This window comes from Panulirus ornatus, chromosome 37 (genome assembly GCF_036320965.1).
Source record: "Panulirus ornatus isolate Po-2019 chromosome 37, ASM3632096v1, whole genome shotgun sequence".
Taxonomy (NCBI): domain Eukaryota; kingdom Metazoa; phylum Arthropoda; class Malacostraca; order Decapoda; family Palinuridae; genus Panulirus; species Panulirus ornatus.
The window spans coordinates 25,922,034-25,939,797 of record NC_092260.1 but is presented as its reverse complement, the minus strand read 5'-3'; the positions used below and the strand labels follow the sequence as shown (position 1 = coordinate 25,939,797).

Sequence of the window (17,764 nt, the reverse complement as noted above, 5' to 3'; positions counted from 1 at the left end):
GGTAGGTTTCCGTTGCAAATGTCTTCTGTATGACGGTCATGTCTGGTTCTCTTGATTTATAAGTGTGATTTGAGAGGAGCCAGTGTTCAGCCGTGCTTTAGTTTGGTTATAGATTATCGTGAATAAACTATTTACAATATTAGAAATTTAATGTACAATCTGAAAACCAAAGTACGTTACCTATAAAAGAACAATACTAAAATAGAGAACACTATTCATGCACTGATCTCTAACAGAACATGTTTAATAGAAAACCTCTTGTCCACACCCATAAACATTTTGTTATTCTAAAACTCCTGGGAAACGTTTGGGTATTCCCGCGCTTGACACGTCGTCGTCTGCATCTCCGGGGATAAGTCTTTCAAGAGTTAGACATAATTTGAATTATCTATTATTTAAGTATTGTTTGCTGATATATGTATAATTACTAATATATCTTAAAACCTAAACTATTCTGAAATACCTTACACTCTCGATTATATTTTTGTGGTACCTAAATATACTGTGTCAATAAACAAGAGGTACTACCACGACATTGTAGAAAGTGACAGACGAGCAGCGATGGCGGATGTTGGGATAGAGGAGCCTGTGGCACCGATTTTGGAAAATGTGACCGAAGCGGCCACCAATACCACAGGCAAAGTGCCAGCCACACCCGAGGGCATGGCCCTAGCCTACGGCAGCCTGGTGGTTATGGCCCTTATTCCTATTTTCTGCGGTTCCTTCCGATCTGTGAAACATCAGCAGCAGCAGAAGGTAAAAGTGTTAACAGCTGGTCCATAATGGACCTAATTTGGAGGCCTCTGGGATTGTCTTTAGTACTTTGGAGATAATGAGATAGCCCTGATGATGGTTAATTTTACACATGTGGTGTTAGTTATTCTTGGTGATATGCTGTAGTTCAGTGTTTGGAACCACGTGTAATGGCTTGTGAGTAGTTGGGCTGTGTATCAGAAGGTTTTTGTTTTATTCATTTGAATATAAAAGTATATGAAAAATTATAAACAAAGTATATTGGAGGATACGAAATCACAGGAAACTCCTTTCCTTTGTGATACTATTATATACTGTTTACAGTACCTATTACCCATCATATTGATGTACAAAGTAGAATGAAATTAGAAATTTCATAATTACGAAGGAACTAGTGTTAAAATATTATAGAATTGACAACAGTTAATAGAACCAGTGTAGAATTTTTTTAAGAAAAGTACAAACGATTCTTAAGCACCTAGTTATTTCATAAAAATGATTTTCTGTACTTCTCTAAAACTTTATTTGTATGACTAAAGTTTCGAAACATATACTCGTTTTCTAGAAAATAGAATTTAACAATATTAGTACAGATGGACTTCTTAGTGGGTGGAGTTTATATATAGAATGTGAAAATTTTAGCTTTAGTACCTCCAATTCCATCAGTTGTATGTTAAGTATGGGAAAGTGTAGGGTAAAATCACTCAAAATGAAGAGTTGAGAGCATAACTAATGAATGTGTAACATTTCCATCCAAATCTGGCAAATTGTAATCAAGCAGGTGAGACAAATATGGCACCCCGGTCATTTTCTAATGTACATAGCACAAGAACATTAGAAAAGTGATTGTCCTGGGACAACCGACAAAAAACATTCACCTGGCACCTGTTCAGATTCTATAAAGCTTATTCAATTTGTAAGTTAATAAAGTTTTGTGTAAACATTGCAAGCAATACTATAATTTTGCCCCAGTACATAACAGAATGTCAGGTTTGGATACGAGAATGTGAGACTTTCTTCTCAGAAAAAAATAAGTAGGTTATTTTATATTTAAGTAAACTTTCTTGGTAGAAAAAATTCATCTGATATGAATAAGGTGACGATAATATTATTTTCAGATAGAGATGGGAAAATCTCATTTGGCCTTTTGAACTCAATCTAGCCATCTCAGGAAAATTTTTCGATGTACATGTGTAATTCTAAGCCACTTAATAGTATGTCTTAGTAGGAGCTTAGTGTTGTACTTTGAGAATATAATGAATACTGATGTTAATTGAATTTGTTTACAATGTTATTTATCAGTCTAAAGTAACTGAATACTGCAGGCCTCTGGGGAGAAAGTTGACACAATGACATCAAAAGATGCAGCCATGTTTCCTCTCATAGCATCATGTGCACTCTTCGGCCTCTACATTATCTTCACGGTATGTAATGATGTCATTACTGTTGTTGATGAAATGTTTATATTTGTTTACTCAAAAAATATTGAATTTTGCTTCATTACAATATCAGTACACAAGATGTCTTCATAAATGTATCTCTGTGCTCCTCACAAGCTCATTGTCTTGTGCTCAGAGCTTTTCTTTGTGGCTAATGTGCCTCTTATATCACAGCCATGCTCAGTAATATACTCGAGCTCTTGACATTTTATGATCTTGCATCTTCGTATAACTTGTATAGTTTCTGTATGAAGAATAGTCGCATGAAAGTTGACCAGTATTGGATGATGAAGAGAAAAATTTTCTCTGTGATGTGTGTATAAGTAGGAAGAGGAGGAGGAATGATTCCATGTAAAGATGGGTCTGTAGTAGGGGTGTATGATGTCATCATGGCAGAGTAATTTGTTTATGAATGGGGTGGCAAGGGAGGTGAATGCAAGTTTTGGAGAGAAGAGCATGCATGCAGTCTGTTGAGGCTACTTGGGCCTGGCAGGTGGATTAGTTGTTTGCTGATGACATGGTGCTGGTGGCATATTCAAGTGAGAAACTGCAGAAGCTGGTGCCTGAGTTTGGGAAAGTGTTTGAAAGGAGAAAATTGAGAGTAATTGTGAATAAAAGCAAGTTTATTGAGTTTAGCAGTGAAGAGAGAGAGAGAGGTTATTTAGGGTGTGAGTTTGAATGAAGAGAACTTGTAGGAAGTGAGGTGTTTTAGATATCTTGGAGTGGATATGGCAAGAAAATGGAACCATGGGAGCTGAAAGTGAGCCATAGGATGGATGAAGGGACAAAGGTCTTAGACACAGTTAGGAATGCATAGAAAGAAATGTTACTTTCTTTAAGTGCAGAAATGGGTATGTGAAATGTTGAAGTCATTCCATTGATGCTGTATTAATGCAAGGGGTGGGCCTAAGAGAAATGTAAAGAAGAGGGTGGATGTCTTGCAAGTTAAATGTTTCATGATATATGTAGTGTGAGGAGGGTAAAACGAATAAGAAATGATAAAGGAAGAGAGAATAGTAGTAGCACGAGGAGTATGTACAAGAGAGCTGAAGAGGGTGTGCTAAAATGGTTTGAATGTATGGAGACAATGACTGAAAGGGTATACATTTCTGAAGTGGTGGGAACAAGGAAAAAGGGGAAATCAAGAAAGAAATTGAAGGATTGAGTGAAAGATATTTTCAAGGTTTGGGACCTGCACATGTAGAAAGGTGTGAGGTGTGTAAGCGACAGAGCCAGTTGGAGTAGTGTAGTATCCAGGGTATGACACGCAGGCAGTCAGTGGGCTGAACTAGGGTATATGAAGAGGTTGGGGGAACCACACAAAGGTCTATGGAGCTTGGTTGTGGATGGGGGCTCTGGTTTTAGTGCATTATACATGACGTCTAGAGAGTGAATGAGGCCATTTCTTCTTCTGCCCCAGGCACTATACTAATGAAGGAAATGGTGAACATGTATGAAAAAAATTATAACTATAATAAAATTAGTCTTGTTGAACATTTTCTTGTACAGATTAACACAAGTCACCTGAAAACATATATTTCAACCATCTCGTGTGTGAAATAATTACGGGGACTTGATAATTTGAAGTCACATTACTAATTTGTTCATGTTCCTTTTCATTTAAGATTTTAATGTAATTAACTAATTACTTGTAATTTAGGATCCTGTTATGTATGTCTTTATCTTTCAGGTTTTCTCAAAGGAGTATATCAACTTGCTTTTATCATCATACTTCTTTGTCTTGGGTGTTCTGGCCCTATCCCATGTCTTTAGGTAAGTCACTCAACACAACTTACTGTATGGTGGCTTTATAACCTTAAATGCAAGTTGATCTTTTAGATTTATTGGTCATATGTTCCTCCCTTCATAAATTTCTCAATTGTTTCTCGTTCTTTCCTGTTGAAAAGCTTATTGTTGAATTATATTTGTAGTTCTTGGTCTTAATATTTATAATGTTTTATTGCTTAATGTTTTAGTGCCTATTACCAAAATATCAAATTTGCTTTAAAAAGAATTCGACAAAAAAATCTTGTACCACTGTAAGTGATTTGTGGACAGTAACCTTCACAAATCATTGCTAATGAATGATAAGGTCATTTTAGTTAATTTTGTGCCCTGTAGATAACAGTACCTTCTATGCTGTGAGGTATATTTACATTCTCTTTGATCCTTGTTTGTGATGCATCATCTAGACTAATGTGGCCTTTATACAGGAAACACTGACTGCTTTGACATGCTTGCACAATGTGGTAAAAGCAAGGAAACTAAAAAGAAGTATTTTATCATAGCTTTATCAGAGGAATAACTAGAACATTGCTCTGTCCTGTTGCAACAGCTATATTGACTTTGGCATTATCAATTTAAGGGGGTGACATGCATTAAGTGGACTGAACTAAGGGGTAGGTAGGAAGCAGCCAGTGGAAACCTTGGAAAAGGGCCTGTGGTTTTCATGCATTACACATGACAGTTAGAGAAGGGATATCTGAGAGAATATGGCCTTTCTTTAGTTCTTTGCAAAGCTTTGTTAACATGGGGAATGGCAAACAAGTGGGGGGGGGGGGATTAGGCATCATACTATCTGTGAGCTGAAGCAGAGCATATGAAGTGGTCAAAGCTAACCAAGGAAAGATCTTTGGGGCGTGACTGTGGTTATGGGGTTCTAGTTTCTCTGCATTGTACATGACAGCAAGAGTGGGTATGAGCAAATGAGGCCATTCTTCACTTGTTCCTGGTGTCACCCCAGAGCATAGAAAAATGTGAATAAGTATGAAAAGAATTACAAAATTCTTATCCTTATATCTTCCACAGCAAAGGTATTCAAAATCAGGGTCAGATTTGTATTTTCCTAATGTAAATGGAGCAGCTACTGAACTCACTGGGAGAGAAACAAAGCACAAATGTGAAGACTATGAAATTACTCTCACAATCGTCAAGAATATAAAATTTTAAATGAAAAATCTAAAGAAAATGCTTGGCATCTGGGTGGGATACCTAGGAAATGGTTAGGACCCAGTGGTTTGAAATTGCAGTTTACATGTGGGGTGAAATTTATGAGAGTTGTTCTTGAATTTTTAAATTTTCAGGAATTACTTAGGTGTTCCTCAATTTCATTGCTGTTTAATTTTTTTATTATTAGTTTTTTGTTAAAATATTTCAGTAGATCAATTGAATGAAAAAGTTAAAGAAATATTTAATCACTGTAACATAACTTATTGTATTACCAAAATTATGATTTTTGACACTGCAGCCCAATTATCTCTGGCCTGGTACCAGCATCAGTACCGTTTGAAACCTATCATCTGCAGATGATGAAGGGTGATAAGGACAAGAAGGACTACATCATAAATTATGGATTCACATCTTATGACTTAGTGTGCATGGGTGTGTGTGCCTTGTTGGGAATCTGGTACTTGGTTAAGAAGGTTAGTAGAAATAAATTACTTTTCAGTATTTGGATGTTGCCTGCATAGGATAGCAGAAACTTGGGGACCATTTTACCAATTGTCTGTTATCTGTCCATCGTTACGACCCCACCCCTTTATTTAAGGGTGTATAATCAGCATATTGGCCCATTTGATCAGAAAACTGAATTAATGGCTTCTGTTAAGAGATTATGGTTAGACTTACCTCTTGACAGCATGTTGGCCATTTACAATAATATTTCATTCAGCACTGATTTAAATACCAAACACAGGTCCTTAAAATAACAAAATTATAATTAAGTCATAATAAACATGTGCTCTCTAAACATATACATGTAACATAATTTATTCCAAATACAATGCTCTCCCTGTTTATCTCACTTGTTCAGTTGTAAGCAACATACTTGACCTTAATTTACAGTATGATTATTCAGAATCACCAAGATATATACAGATAACCTTATACAGTTACCAGACAAGCATTGTACAACATCCTGTCTGTACCTAAAACCAGAGAGAGAGAGAGAGAGAGAGAGAGAGAGAGAGAGAGAGAGAGAGCAAAAAACACAACAAAACATTCCAATACCTTTTCTATTTTGTCTACAAGTATTTTCTATTAATTTCTCTTATTATTTTTATACTTATTCACTGTTCCCACTTCAGCGAGGTAGTGAGTGCCAGAAAATAAACACATGTACATGTTCATGCTTGCTTGCCTTCATCCATTCCTGGTGCTACCCTGCCCCACAGGAAACAGCATCACCCCCCCCCCATTAATTGTACAAATAGTAAACATACATACTATTAATTTATACACAATCAAATAATCTAAATTACACATTTTAGCATACAACAATCAGACATTTTCAAAGGAACATATTGAACCTGAACACAGAAGGCAAAAAAATATAATTGGTAACCAAAACAATTTATGGGGAAACAGGGAGATGACTGTAACACCTTCTGTCATACAGTTGCACTTAAATCTTCTACTTACCTTGATCATAACTTGAAAAGTGTAAATTACATACCAATGAAATTTGTTTCCTCACTTAAATAACTGAATGGCATAAGATCTATGCTATAACTTTAGTTCAGATTCTTCATGCCCCCATATAAAACGGTTTAGCCTGGAATGTAACATAGCTCAAAAAGAAAATTTCCTCCTTGGCCTTGGACCTATTTTGCTGTTTTCCAGACCATATTTCATCCCAATTATATTTGATTCCCAGTAACTTTGCTGCAGTGCAGACAGCACAAATATTCCATGTAACACCTTTCTGTTTATATTAATGACAGGATTTCATCATATGAGGTATTTTTTAAAGTTGCCTATCCACTGCCTCTGATATTTTTTACAGCAGCATCAGCTATAATCATATATATTTCATCCATATTAGATAAGAACACCATACTATTTCTTATTAACTTGTGAGTTAAGAATAAAAGTTTATATTTTGTATAGCATGTATGTGTGTGCACCTCATAAAAAAAATTTTGCAGCACTGGATTGCAAACAACCTTCTTGGACTTGCATTTGCTATCAATGGTGTGGAGCTGCTTCACCTGAACAACATACAGACAGGGTCATTACTTCTAGTTGGACTCTTTGTGTATGATGTTTTTTGGGTGTTTGGAACCAATGTTATGGTCACCGTAGCCAAATCTTTCGAAGCACCCATCAAACGTAAGTAGTTTCATGTAATGTAATCTGAGGCTCTTCTTGAATATTTTAAGGAAACAAATGGGAACTTCAGTGAAGGGGGCTAATGGGGAGGTGATAACAAGTAGTGGTGATGTGAGAAGGAGATAGAGTGAGTATTTTGAAGGTCTGTTGAATGTGTTTGATGATAGAGTGGCAGATATAGGGTGTTTTGGTTGAGGTGGTGTGCAAAGTGAGAGGGTTAGGGAAAATGATTTGATAAACAGAGAAGAGGTACTAAAAGCTCAGCGGAAGATGAAAGCCGGCAAGGCAGCGGGTTTGGATGGTATTGCAGTGGAATTTGTTAAAAAAGGGGGTGACTGTATTGTTGACTGTTTGGTAAGGTTATTTAATGTATGTATGACTCATGGTGAGGTGCCTGAGGATTGGCGGAATGCTTGCATAGTGCCATTGTACAAAGGCAAAGGGGTTAAAAGTGAGTGCTCAAATTACAGAGGTATAAGTCTGTTGAGTATTCCTGGTAAATTATATGGGAGGGTATTGATTGAGAGGGTGAAGGCATGTACAGAGCATCAGATTGGGAAAGAGCAGTGTGGTTTCAGAACTGGTAGAGGATGTGTGGATCAGGTGTTTGCTTTGAACAATGTATGTGAGAAATACTTAGAAAAACAAATGGATTTGTATGTGGCATTTATGGATCTGGAGAAGGCATATGATAGAGTTGATAGAGATGCTCTGTGGAAGGTATTAAGAATATATGGTGTGGGAGGCAAGTTGTTAGAAGCAGCGAAAAGTTTTTATCGAGGATGTAAGGCATGTGTACGTGTAGGAAGAGAGGAAAGTGATTGGTACTCAGTGAATGTAGGTTTGCGGCAGGGGTATGTGATGTCTCCATGGCTGTTTAATTTGTTTATGGATGGGGTTGTTAGGGAGGTAAATGCAAGAGTTTTGGAAAGAGGAGCAAGTTTGCAGTCTGTTGTGGATGAGAGAGCTTGGGAAGTGAGTCAGTTGTTGTTCGCTGATGATACAGCACTGGTGGCTGATTCGTGTCATAAACTGCAAAAGCTGGTGACTGAGTTTGGTAAAGTGTGTGAAAGAAGAAAGTTGAGAGTAAATGTGAATAAGAGTAAGGTTATTAGGTACAGTAGGGTTGAGGGTCAAGTAAATTGGGAGGTAAGTTTGAATGGAGAAAAACTGGAGGAAGTGAAGTGTTTTAGATATCTGGGAGTGGATTTGGCACCGGATGGAACCATGGAAGCGAAGTGAATCATAGGGTGGGGGAGGGGGCGAAAATTCTGGGAGCCTCGAAGAATGTGTGGAAGTCGAAAACATTATCTTGGAAAGCAAAAATGGGTATGTTTGAAGGAATAGTGGTTCCAACAATGTTGTATGGGTGCAAGGCGTGAGCTATGGATAGAGTTGTGCACAGGAGGGTGGATGTGCTGGAAATGAGATGTTTGAGGACAATATGTGGTGTGAGGTGGTTTGATCGAGTAAGTAATGTAAGGGTAAGAGAGATGTGTGGTAATAAAAAGAGTGTGGTTGAGACAGCAGAAGAGGATGTTTTGAAATGGTTTGGTCACATGGAGAGAATGAGTGAGGAAAGATTGACCAAGAGGATATACGTGTCAGAGGTGGAGGGAACGAGAAGTGGGAGACCAAATTGGAGGTGGAAAGATGGAGTGAAAAAGATTTCGAGTGATCGAGGCCTGAACATGCAGGAGGGTGAAAGGCGTGCAAGGAATAGAGTGAATTGGAACAATGTGGTATACCGGGGTCGACATGCTGTCAATGGATTGAACCAGGGCATGTGAAGCGTCTGGGGTAAACCATGGAAGGTTCTGTGGGGCCTGGATGTGGAAAGGGAGCTGTGGTTTCGGTGCATTATTACATGACAGCTAGAGACTGAGTGTGAACGAATGGGGCCTTTGTTGTCTTTTCCTAGCGCTACCTCGCACACGAGGGGGGAGGGGGTTGTTATTCCATGTGTGGCGAGGTGGCGATGGGAATAAATAAAAGCAGATAGTATGAATTATGTACATGTGTATATATGTATATGTCTGTGTGTGTATATATATGTGTACATTGAGATGTATAGGTATGTATATTTGCGTGTGTGGACGTGTATGTATATACATGTGTGTGTGGGTGGGTTGGGCCATTCTTTCGCCTGTTTCCTTGCACTACCTCGCTAAGGTGGGCTTAGTCGACTATTATCATATATGTATTTTGTAAGTGACATTTGTTAGAGTGATGGCCAAAGAGCATGCAGAAGTACCCACAGAGATTTCAGATGTTGAAATCAGGGCTCTTCAGGTGTTAATAACCCTGACTAAATGATATGGAGTTGATGACTTGGCTCTATTTCCCTCTTCAGTTGTGTTTCCCCAAGACTTACTGGAGAAAGGCCTTGAGGCTGACAACTTTGCCATGTTGGGATTGGGAGACATTGTCATTCCTGGCATATTCATTGCACTTCTCCTTCGCTTTGATCAGAGGTAAGAGTCAATTTTTTAATGTAAAGTGAAAGGACAGTTGAATAAGATTCTCTAAAAAAGTTATTTTGATTAAGATATATTCATTAATGTGCTGAGAATGGTGTCTTGAGGAGAATTTGCATATACTACATTGTAATATAATTAGGAAAAGCTTTAGTGTTGCAATGCAGAGAGGTTTGTTGTGGATCATAGGTAGTGTAATGAGAAGTATAGGGAGCTTATTGCATTTTAGATGTCCAACCAGTCTAACTCAAAAAGATGACTGTTGGCAGGTCTGTTGTCATGTGTGATAGGAAGTAATACTCTTAATATGCAGTCTTGTGTATGTTATATTTTTTTTTGTTGCTTGGCTGACATGACTGTGGCCAAAATGTTCAGAAATTATCTACAAGAGATGCAAGGACTTGTTTTGCTATGTTTAGAATAATTTCATTTTATTTCCTAGCATTAATCAGCAAGAGCCAATATAAAATGTGTATAGCACTGAAAGTGTCATCAATAATTATTTGGAAAATGTTACTTATACTTATCCCTGGAGATGGGGAGAAAGAATACTTCCCACATATTCCCTGCATGTCATAGAAAGTGGCTGAAAGGAATGGGAGTGGGGTGGGGGCTGGAAATCCTCCCCTCCAGTTTTTACTTTTCCAAAAGAAGGAACACAGAAGGGGACCAAGTGAAGATTTTTTCCTTTAAGGGTCAGTCCTCTGTTCTTGACGCTACCTCGCTAATGTGGGAAATAGCGAATATGTATGAAAAAAACTACTTGTACTGTAATCTTACTTTAGATCTGCTGATTTCTGGTAAACTTGAGTTATTACCAACTTACTCTGTTGGAGACTGTCTTTACTGTTTACCTTTTTTATTAAGTTAATTAATTCATCTTTTCCAGTTTAAACAGGGGGTCCAATACATACTTCAAGGTCACATTTGCAGCCTATTTTGCTGGCCTTATGATGACAATCTTTGTCATGCATGTATTCAAGCATGCCCAGCCAGCCCTCCTCTACCTTGTACCAGCCTGCCTTTCAGCACCCATCCTTTTGGCTGTCATCAAGGGTGATTTCAAGGCCCTCTTACAGTAAGTTGTATCCCTTCTTTCATTTAAATGATAGATATGTCCCTGTTGTATTCACCATTTCATGATGCCTACAAAATTCTCTGATGTTGAAGGACCTGTGTTTGATTTTGGGAAATAGAGATGGTTGGTGTTTTTATTTAGGATTGATCACTACCATCTAGAAATTACAAATAATTAGAATCCATCCTGATTTGTATGGTATAACTTATCACATTGTTGATACACTTATCGTCTTAATGTTGTCAGTAGGTGAGTCCACAAACAAAATATCTCCATGTCATACACAATTGACTACACTAAACTCCCATAGCTCATTCTTTGTAACCAGATTTTCCTACAGTGAGCACTGTGCGCAACCCTTGCCTTTTTGCAAAATGGTAGGAGCAATAGATATAAATAGTAGGAAGGAACATTTATGCTGGATCATTAGGTAGAAACATTAGAGATAGATGTAGTGGGTAGGAACATCAGGGAGGAGCATTACGTAGCAGTAGTCGGTAGGAACATTAGGTATGAGCCTCTGCAAACACTGTTTTAGACTTGCCCTCTGCCAGTGGCCAGTAGGAACATTAGGTATGAGCCTCTGCAAACACTGTGGTAGAGTTGCCCTCTGCCAGTGGCCAGTTAAGGGTGAGGCACCAAAGGCTAAGAAGTGGCACAGGAATTTGCCAGTTACGGAGACTTTATTGCTGTGGCCACCCCCTTGAGGGAGTTCTTGTTGGGAACAGGCTCCAGAGATATAAATGGATTGATAGCAAGTCAGTCAAGTTAAAGTTCTAAAAAATTTATGGTAATCTATTTCTGAATCTATTTCACCACCTGTCAAAGAGGGTGGGATATTGTCATGGCCTTCTTGACCAATATCAGGTGACTGGGATCCACCTCACTTCATTAGTTACAGCTCCTAGAGCTGTTTCTTTCTATGATCATTTACACGACATTGTCTCAAATCAGTCCTCTCTGTAGAACCCATCTGTCCTCTTCTTCCCCAATTTTGCTAAACTCTCTAATCAATCCTCTCTTCTGTAGAGCACCATCTGTCCTCTTCTTCCCCTTCTGACTTTTATTTTACCATCATTTCTGTTGTAAGGATAGAGTTTGAGCATATTCTGGTCTGAAAGACCCCTATTGTTTGCCTCGTTGATCTTGATTCTCCCAACTCTGAACTCATCTGGCTCAAACTTTCTCTGCCTTCATTTACCGTACTTTTATCTTCCTCCTGATTCCTTCAGTTATGTACATACAACTTTTTGGCTATGTGACTTCATGCCATGAAGCATTCCAATAAAGGTGGATCATTAGACGATGGATGAAAGCATATTAACATGGTATAACCCTACACAGAAGATGACATATAACAGGTTGCAGAAGAAAATCTATGGTTGTATGGTTTAAGGGACAGATGAAGGTAGACACATTAATTTTTCTTCGTACTCGTTTGCTGTTTCCCACATTAGTAAGGTATTGTCAGTTACAGGTAAAGAAAAGCCTCATTCACTTACTTCTATTCTCTAACTCTCGTGGAAATGACATGCCCAGCCCCAGATCTTTTTGTGGTTTCCCACAGCTGCTTTATATAATATGGTTTAGTCCATTGACAGCCCATCAGCTCCTGTAAATTATATCTCTCAAAGTCACTCTATACCATGCATGCCTTTCACACACCTGCATGTTCAGGTCTCTAAATCTTATTCACACTCATCCTTCCATCATGTCAGATTTAGTCTCCCCCTTCTCCTTGTCCTCTCCACTTGACACACATCTCCTTGTCAACCTCTTCTCACTCATTCCCCCCAATATGTCCAAACCCTTTCTGCACACCCTTTTCAGATTTCACAACCACAATCTTATTACCACACCTCTCTCTTACCCTATTATTACTTACTTGATCAAACTACCTCACACTCTACATTAACTTTCCCACAAATTCACCCTAGTCTGCACAGCCTTGTCCATACCCCATACCTAGCATCCATATAATATTGTTGGGACTACTTATACCTTCAAACATACAAATTTTTTTTATTCATATATAACAATTTCTCTTTCCACACATTCTTCAGCACTCCCAGAACCTTCTCCCTCTTACTCACTTCCGCTTCCATGGTATGTAAAACATTTTGCATCCTCCAATTTCTCTCCATTCAAACTCACAAACCAATTGTCTCTTGACCCTGCAAGACCTAATAACCTTGCTTTATTCACATTTACTCTCATGTTACAAAGGTTTTTAAATTTCAAACAAATATAACTACAGATTGTGTTGCCACATTTTTTTTCACCGTGGTAGCTTTTTGGCTCAGGATAAGAAGGACCCCGTACACTGTCTAGAATGAAGGAATTTAAATGAAGATGATGGCTGAAGGTTAGGTTAAAGGTTTATATTTGTGAAGTGTATGTGTTAGAGGGAAGCTTAACATAAAATCATCTTATTGACAGACAGTTTTCCTTTTCTTTAATATTGTGGCACTTGGTTAGTACTGCTAACATTCACCTTTTACAGGTATGAGGATCACCCAAGTATAGAGGAAAAGGATGAAAGTGAACGAACAGAAAATAAGTCAGGAAAGAAAGATAAGTGAGAAGATGGAATAGGAAGAAATGCAACCAACAGCATTTATATTCCTATGTGACCCATCCTCATCACTGTATTTGTCACAGGGATGAGTATTACTACTGGCACAAGGAAAACCATTCATGGATTTCACTGCCATGTGTTTATTTTTTTATAATAGACTTGTCCAATAAATTATTCATAAATTGCCCTCTAACCTGTAGATCTTAAGCATTGCTAAGGTTTTGCAGGGACAACTTGAAGACAAAATACAGTTTTCCTGCAAAGGAAAATATATGATTTCCTTTTGTTGAGACAAAGATAATATGTATGCTTAATTGCACAAATGTGTAGTCTCAGTAAATTTATCAAAAATTGGATTATGAGGCTGATATTTTTGGTCTGTGAAATATAGTTTAAAAGATCTGATTTTTGTCCAAGCAACAGCAATGCTAAATACTGTAATCTTTTTTGTACTTGAGCTAAATCATCACAGAAAAAGTTGTTTAAATTAGATATATTTTTGTATTGAGTTTTCTTGTACCAAGAAAGGACATTTGCTATCATGTTTTTCATATAGTTTTCGTACATACCTTTCATGAAGTGTACTTATTTATTTTTGTTTAAATATTGTACCTAATTATGAGATGACTTTTGTCCTATTATGGAATAAATTATTTTTGCAACTTGTTATCCATGATCTTAGAATCAGTACCATATATTGGAAAAAGATGAAATGCTGGAAGCACGCAAAGTGACGCTTGGAACCAAAGATAGTAATTTATGTCAATCACACTAGAATCACTTGTTAAAATTCATCCAGTATTGTTGGAATCTGTTGTAATGATGATTGTGGATGTCAGTTTTCAAGTTTAATCACCTTTAATGGAGGTGAGATAATTGGTTTTCAGCAGTATTCCATATTAAATCAACATGTTAACTGCATGTTATGAACCCCATTTTTAGTATCAAATCAGATAAAGTACCTTGTTATTTCTTTTTTGCCATTCCTTTGGGCCAAATTAATGAAGTTCATGCACATCATATAATAAAATGTGCTTATCACTGCAAATGAATAGCTAGTTAAATTGTTATAGTTTTTAATTTTATGATGAATATTTGCTACTGAAATTGTTGTAGCTGCCAGAACAGTTCTGTTTCAGAACTGGTCAAGGTAGGAGTGGGCTGGAAGTATGAACTTGTGGTAGTACAGTATTACCTGTTGCAAAGTAAGCTTCAAATCTAAAATCAATGGATTATGATGTCAAGGTTTGTTGATTTTTTCACAAATGAATCATGTGGGAATTAATACCTCTTGAAACAAAATAAGACAAGTATATATGAAAACTAGACTGAAAGATTAAATTATGAAATACAGATGTATGATTATTTCTATAACTCTGGTCTCCTTGATAATTGCCAGACATGATATTGTTGTTAACTGAATTAACTGGAGCTGTCCATCAGCTATTGGTAAAACTTCTAATGGCCCACTTTTTATAATGAGTTTTTGTATTATAATTTTTTCTTATTATTCCATCCAACAAATATTTGAGCACTTTGTGGTTTGGCCGTTACCAGTACAAGCACTATCTACAGCCATGTTCTTTAAAGATTTTTGACTACTGGAGAATGCCATCCTCATATGACTGATGAGGGGGTAAATACCACTCTTGAACATGGCCTCCTATTTCTATACAATTCTCTTTTGAATGGAAGGTGATGTGGTGGCTGGTGAAAGTGAAAATGGGTTTGTGTGTGTGTGTGTTAAAATGAGTGATCAGCAGAAAGCTGAGTTTAACAAAGATGCTAACTTTCAGTGTATGAGCATTACATAAAATGACATATGTTGATGTTTTATTCACCTTTGTTTCTTTAGTGTTGAAGCAAGTTCATAGCACATAACACCAAATTATTTATACATTTACCAAGAACTATTTCAGACGAAGCAAAGCAAATTTTAAAATACTGATAATTAGTGCCAAAACACAGGTTACTGGGTTGTAACAGAAACTGCTTATATAATGGTTCACTTTCCAAAGGTGTCTTATCCATGAAAATCGATGCAATTTTATTTCATGCTTGTTCACAGTTTACCAAGTTGGTGATAGTGCCAGCAACAGATGAAAAGGCATCATTTGTTCACATCCATTCTCTAGCTGTCATGTGTAAAATGTTGCCAAAAACATTCTCTGGACAAAGAGTAAGGCTTATGGTCCTTGTAGCACCCATTCCCATGTAATGGGAGAGTTTGCCTTTAAACATGCACCAGTGCTTGCTAGACTGTTCTGTTTCTACCTGAAAACCAGAACTTTAACTTCCTGGAAGCATGCGTTGGTACATCGTATCTTGTTGCTTTGACGTCTACCATTACCAAAGTCTTTGAATCCCTCCTCAACTCCCATATCCCCAGACATCTTGAGTCTTGGTCTTCTCTTTGAAGATCATTATGGCTTCCATAAGGCAAGATCCACTGGTGATATTCTTTCTTGTTTTTCTAATGATTGGTCATCATCCCTGAAAGATTTTTAGGAATCCTATGCAGCTGCCCTTGACATATCCAAAGCTCCCTCATTTTGCCGATCTATCACCACAGTTGTTGATGGATCAGCCTCTACCCCTTTCTCCACCAACAGAGGTGTCCTTGAAGGTTCTATCCTGTTTATGACACTTTCTCCTTTTTATCAAAAATTTCCTTTCAAAAATAACCAAGTGCACTCATATGCTGACAACTCAACATTGCACTCCTCCAGATCTTCCTCTAACTCAATCTGCATAGTCTTGACAACTTCCTTAATAACTCAGACTTGGACAGGATATCTCGATGGGGTATACAAAATCTGGTTAAAGTTTAATGCCTGTGAGACTCAGCTTCTACCCATCTCCATTGAAAATTCCTTACAACTTTAATCTCTCTTCTGACTATTCTGTAATTCCACTTCATGACAAGATGAACATACTTGGTATTACTGTAACGTCCACTCTTATGTTGAAAACCCCACATTATGGAAATAGCCAAGTCTGCTTCTTAAACTTTTAGTCCTGTTTAGATACTGACGTTTCTTTTCATCCAAACAGTTGCTCCATTTATACAAAGGACTGATCCATCCTTGTTTGGAGAACTTCTTTCACATCTGAGGTGGTTCTTGCTCCACACCCTTATTTGAGACAGTTGACTCAAGGAGTGGTCTGACTGACTCTCACAGACCAACTTAAAAACCTGCTCTGCTTGTTGTACATTGGTTCATTTTCACTCTTCTATAGATATTACTTATGTTATTGCTCCTGAGAGCTGGCTGCTTGTGTGCCCCTACCACTAGCAGCTAAAACATGCAATACTTAGCAAGATGCTACATCACATAATTACAATGTGGCCTTTAACAACTTAAGGGGGGAGCTATTTTGATAACCATTTCTTTACCTACATCTCAAAGCTTTGGAACACTACCCATTCATGTCTTTCTCAATAACTATGACCTGGCACTTTTTAAGGACAAGTTTTTCACTTCCTCCAAAATTCATAAATACTATCCCTTGTCTCATCTTTTTCCCTTTCATTACCCTCTATGTACTTCATTTCATTCCTGGCCTTGATGTGGACTTTCATCCATGACCAGAGCCCCCAACTAGATAAACAGATTGGGAAACTGCAAAACCCTCATATCCTTATGAAAACAAAATTGTGTGATACTCTGCACTTTGTTGTAAGCCTGATACAACTAATACCTCCTCAGCTGAGCACCAATCAAACAGTAGGATTGTTATCATGTGGACACGCTAAGCAAATCAACACACTGCCACTTCTTGGGAAGTGGAGCTGCTTCAGTCTGTTCAAAACACTTGTGGGAACTTTGAGACATTTCTTTCTTTCTCAGCCAGAAAAAAAGAAACATTTCATATGCAATGAGCATGTATCATATTTGTTTCCTGAAACAAACATCAATCTACACAGCAACAAGTGGGAGAGTCGTGCATCCGATTTGAAACAAGCAGATAACATTTCCCAAAGAGCACAATGTTGAGACTTTATGAGTCACGCCATAGCATTAAGTGTGAGAACTTACAGGACAGGTCCATGAAGGCAACCATCAAATTATAACTTGCTGTCAAAGCATGAAGGGTTCTGAAATATGTTGAACTAGTGTCTTTAATAATGTATGGAAAGTGTGACTCATGTTTGTTTGGGGAATGTATGCATGAATTGTCTTATTGGGGTGATGTTTAAGACTGTGTTGGGAGGGCAGTTGTTTAATGTTTGTTGGGTCATTTCAGTGTGTATGCGTGTAGTCTTATGTTTGCCAGAAGTGAGAAAAGCTGCAAGTAGAGGTTGCTCAGCTGTGTGAGGGGTTGGTGG

At 37.7% G+C, this 17,764-nt stretch overlaps 1 protein-coding gene across 1 annotated transcript; it reads left to right on the top strand.

Annotated features, from left to right (window-relative positions):
• Positions 1 to 541: 541 nt before the first annotated feature.
• Positions 542 to 15,258, top strand: LOC139760619 (minor histocompatibility antigen H13). Its single transcript, XM_071684011.1, has 8 exons — positions 542 to 756; positions 2,079 to 2,177; positions 3,883 to 3,965; positions 5,440 to 5,614; positions 7,118 to 7,301; positions 9,655 to 9,775; positions 10,668 to 10,856; positions 13,360 to 15,258. The coding sequence occupies exons 1-8, from the start codon at positions 562 to 564 to the stop codon at positions 13,436 to 13,438; spliced, it is 1,125 nt and encodes a 374-aa protein (XP_071540112.1). The 5' UTR covers positions 542 to 561; the 3' UTR covers positions 13,439 to 15,258.
• Positions 15,259 to 17,764: the final 2,506 nt, after the last annotated feature.

What these genes read in the sequence shown, in the direction of transcription:
- LOC139760619 (XM_071684011.1), top strand. Translation starts at nt 562, where the DNA reads ATGGCGGATGTTGGGATAGAGGAGCCTGTGGCACCGATTTTGGAAAAT. An exon ending in TCTGGTACTTGGTTAAGAAG is followed by an intron (nt 5,615 to 7,117) that starts GTTAGTAGAAAT and finishes AAAATTTTGCAG; the next exon opens with CACTGGATTGCAAACAACCT. An exon ending in TTTCGAAGCACCCATCAAAC is followed by an intron (nt 7,302 to 9,654) that starts GTAAGTAGTTTC and finishes TTCCCTCTTCAG; the next exon opens with TTGTGTTTCCCCAAGACTTA.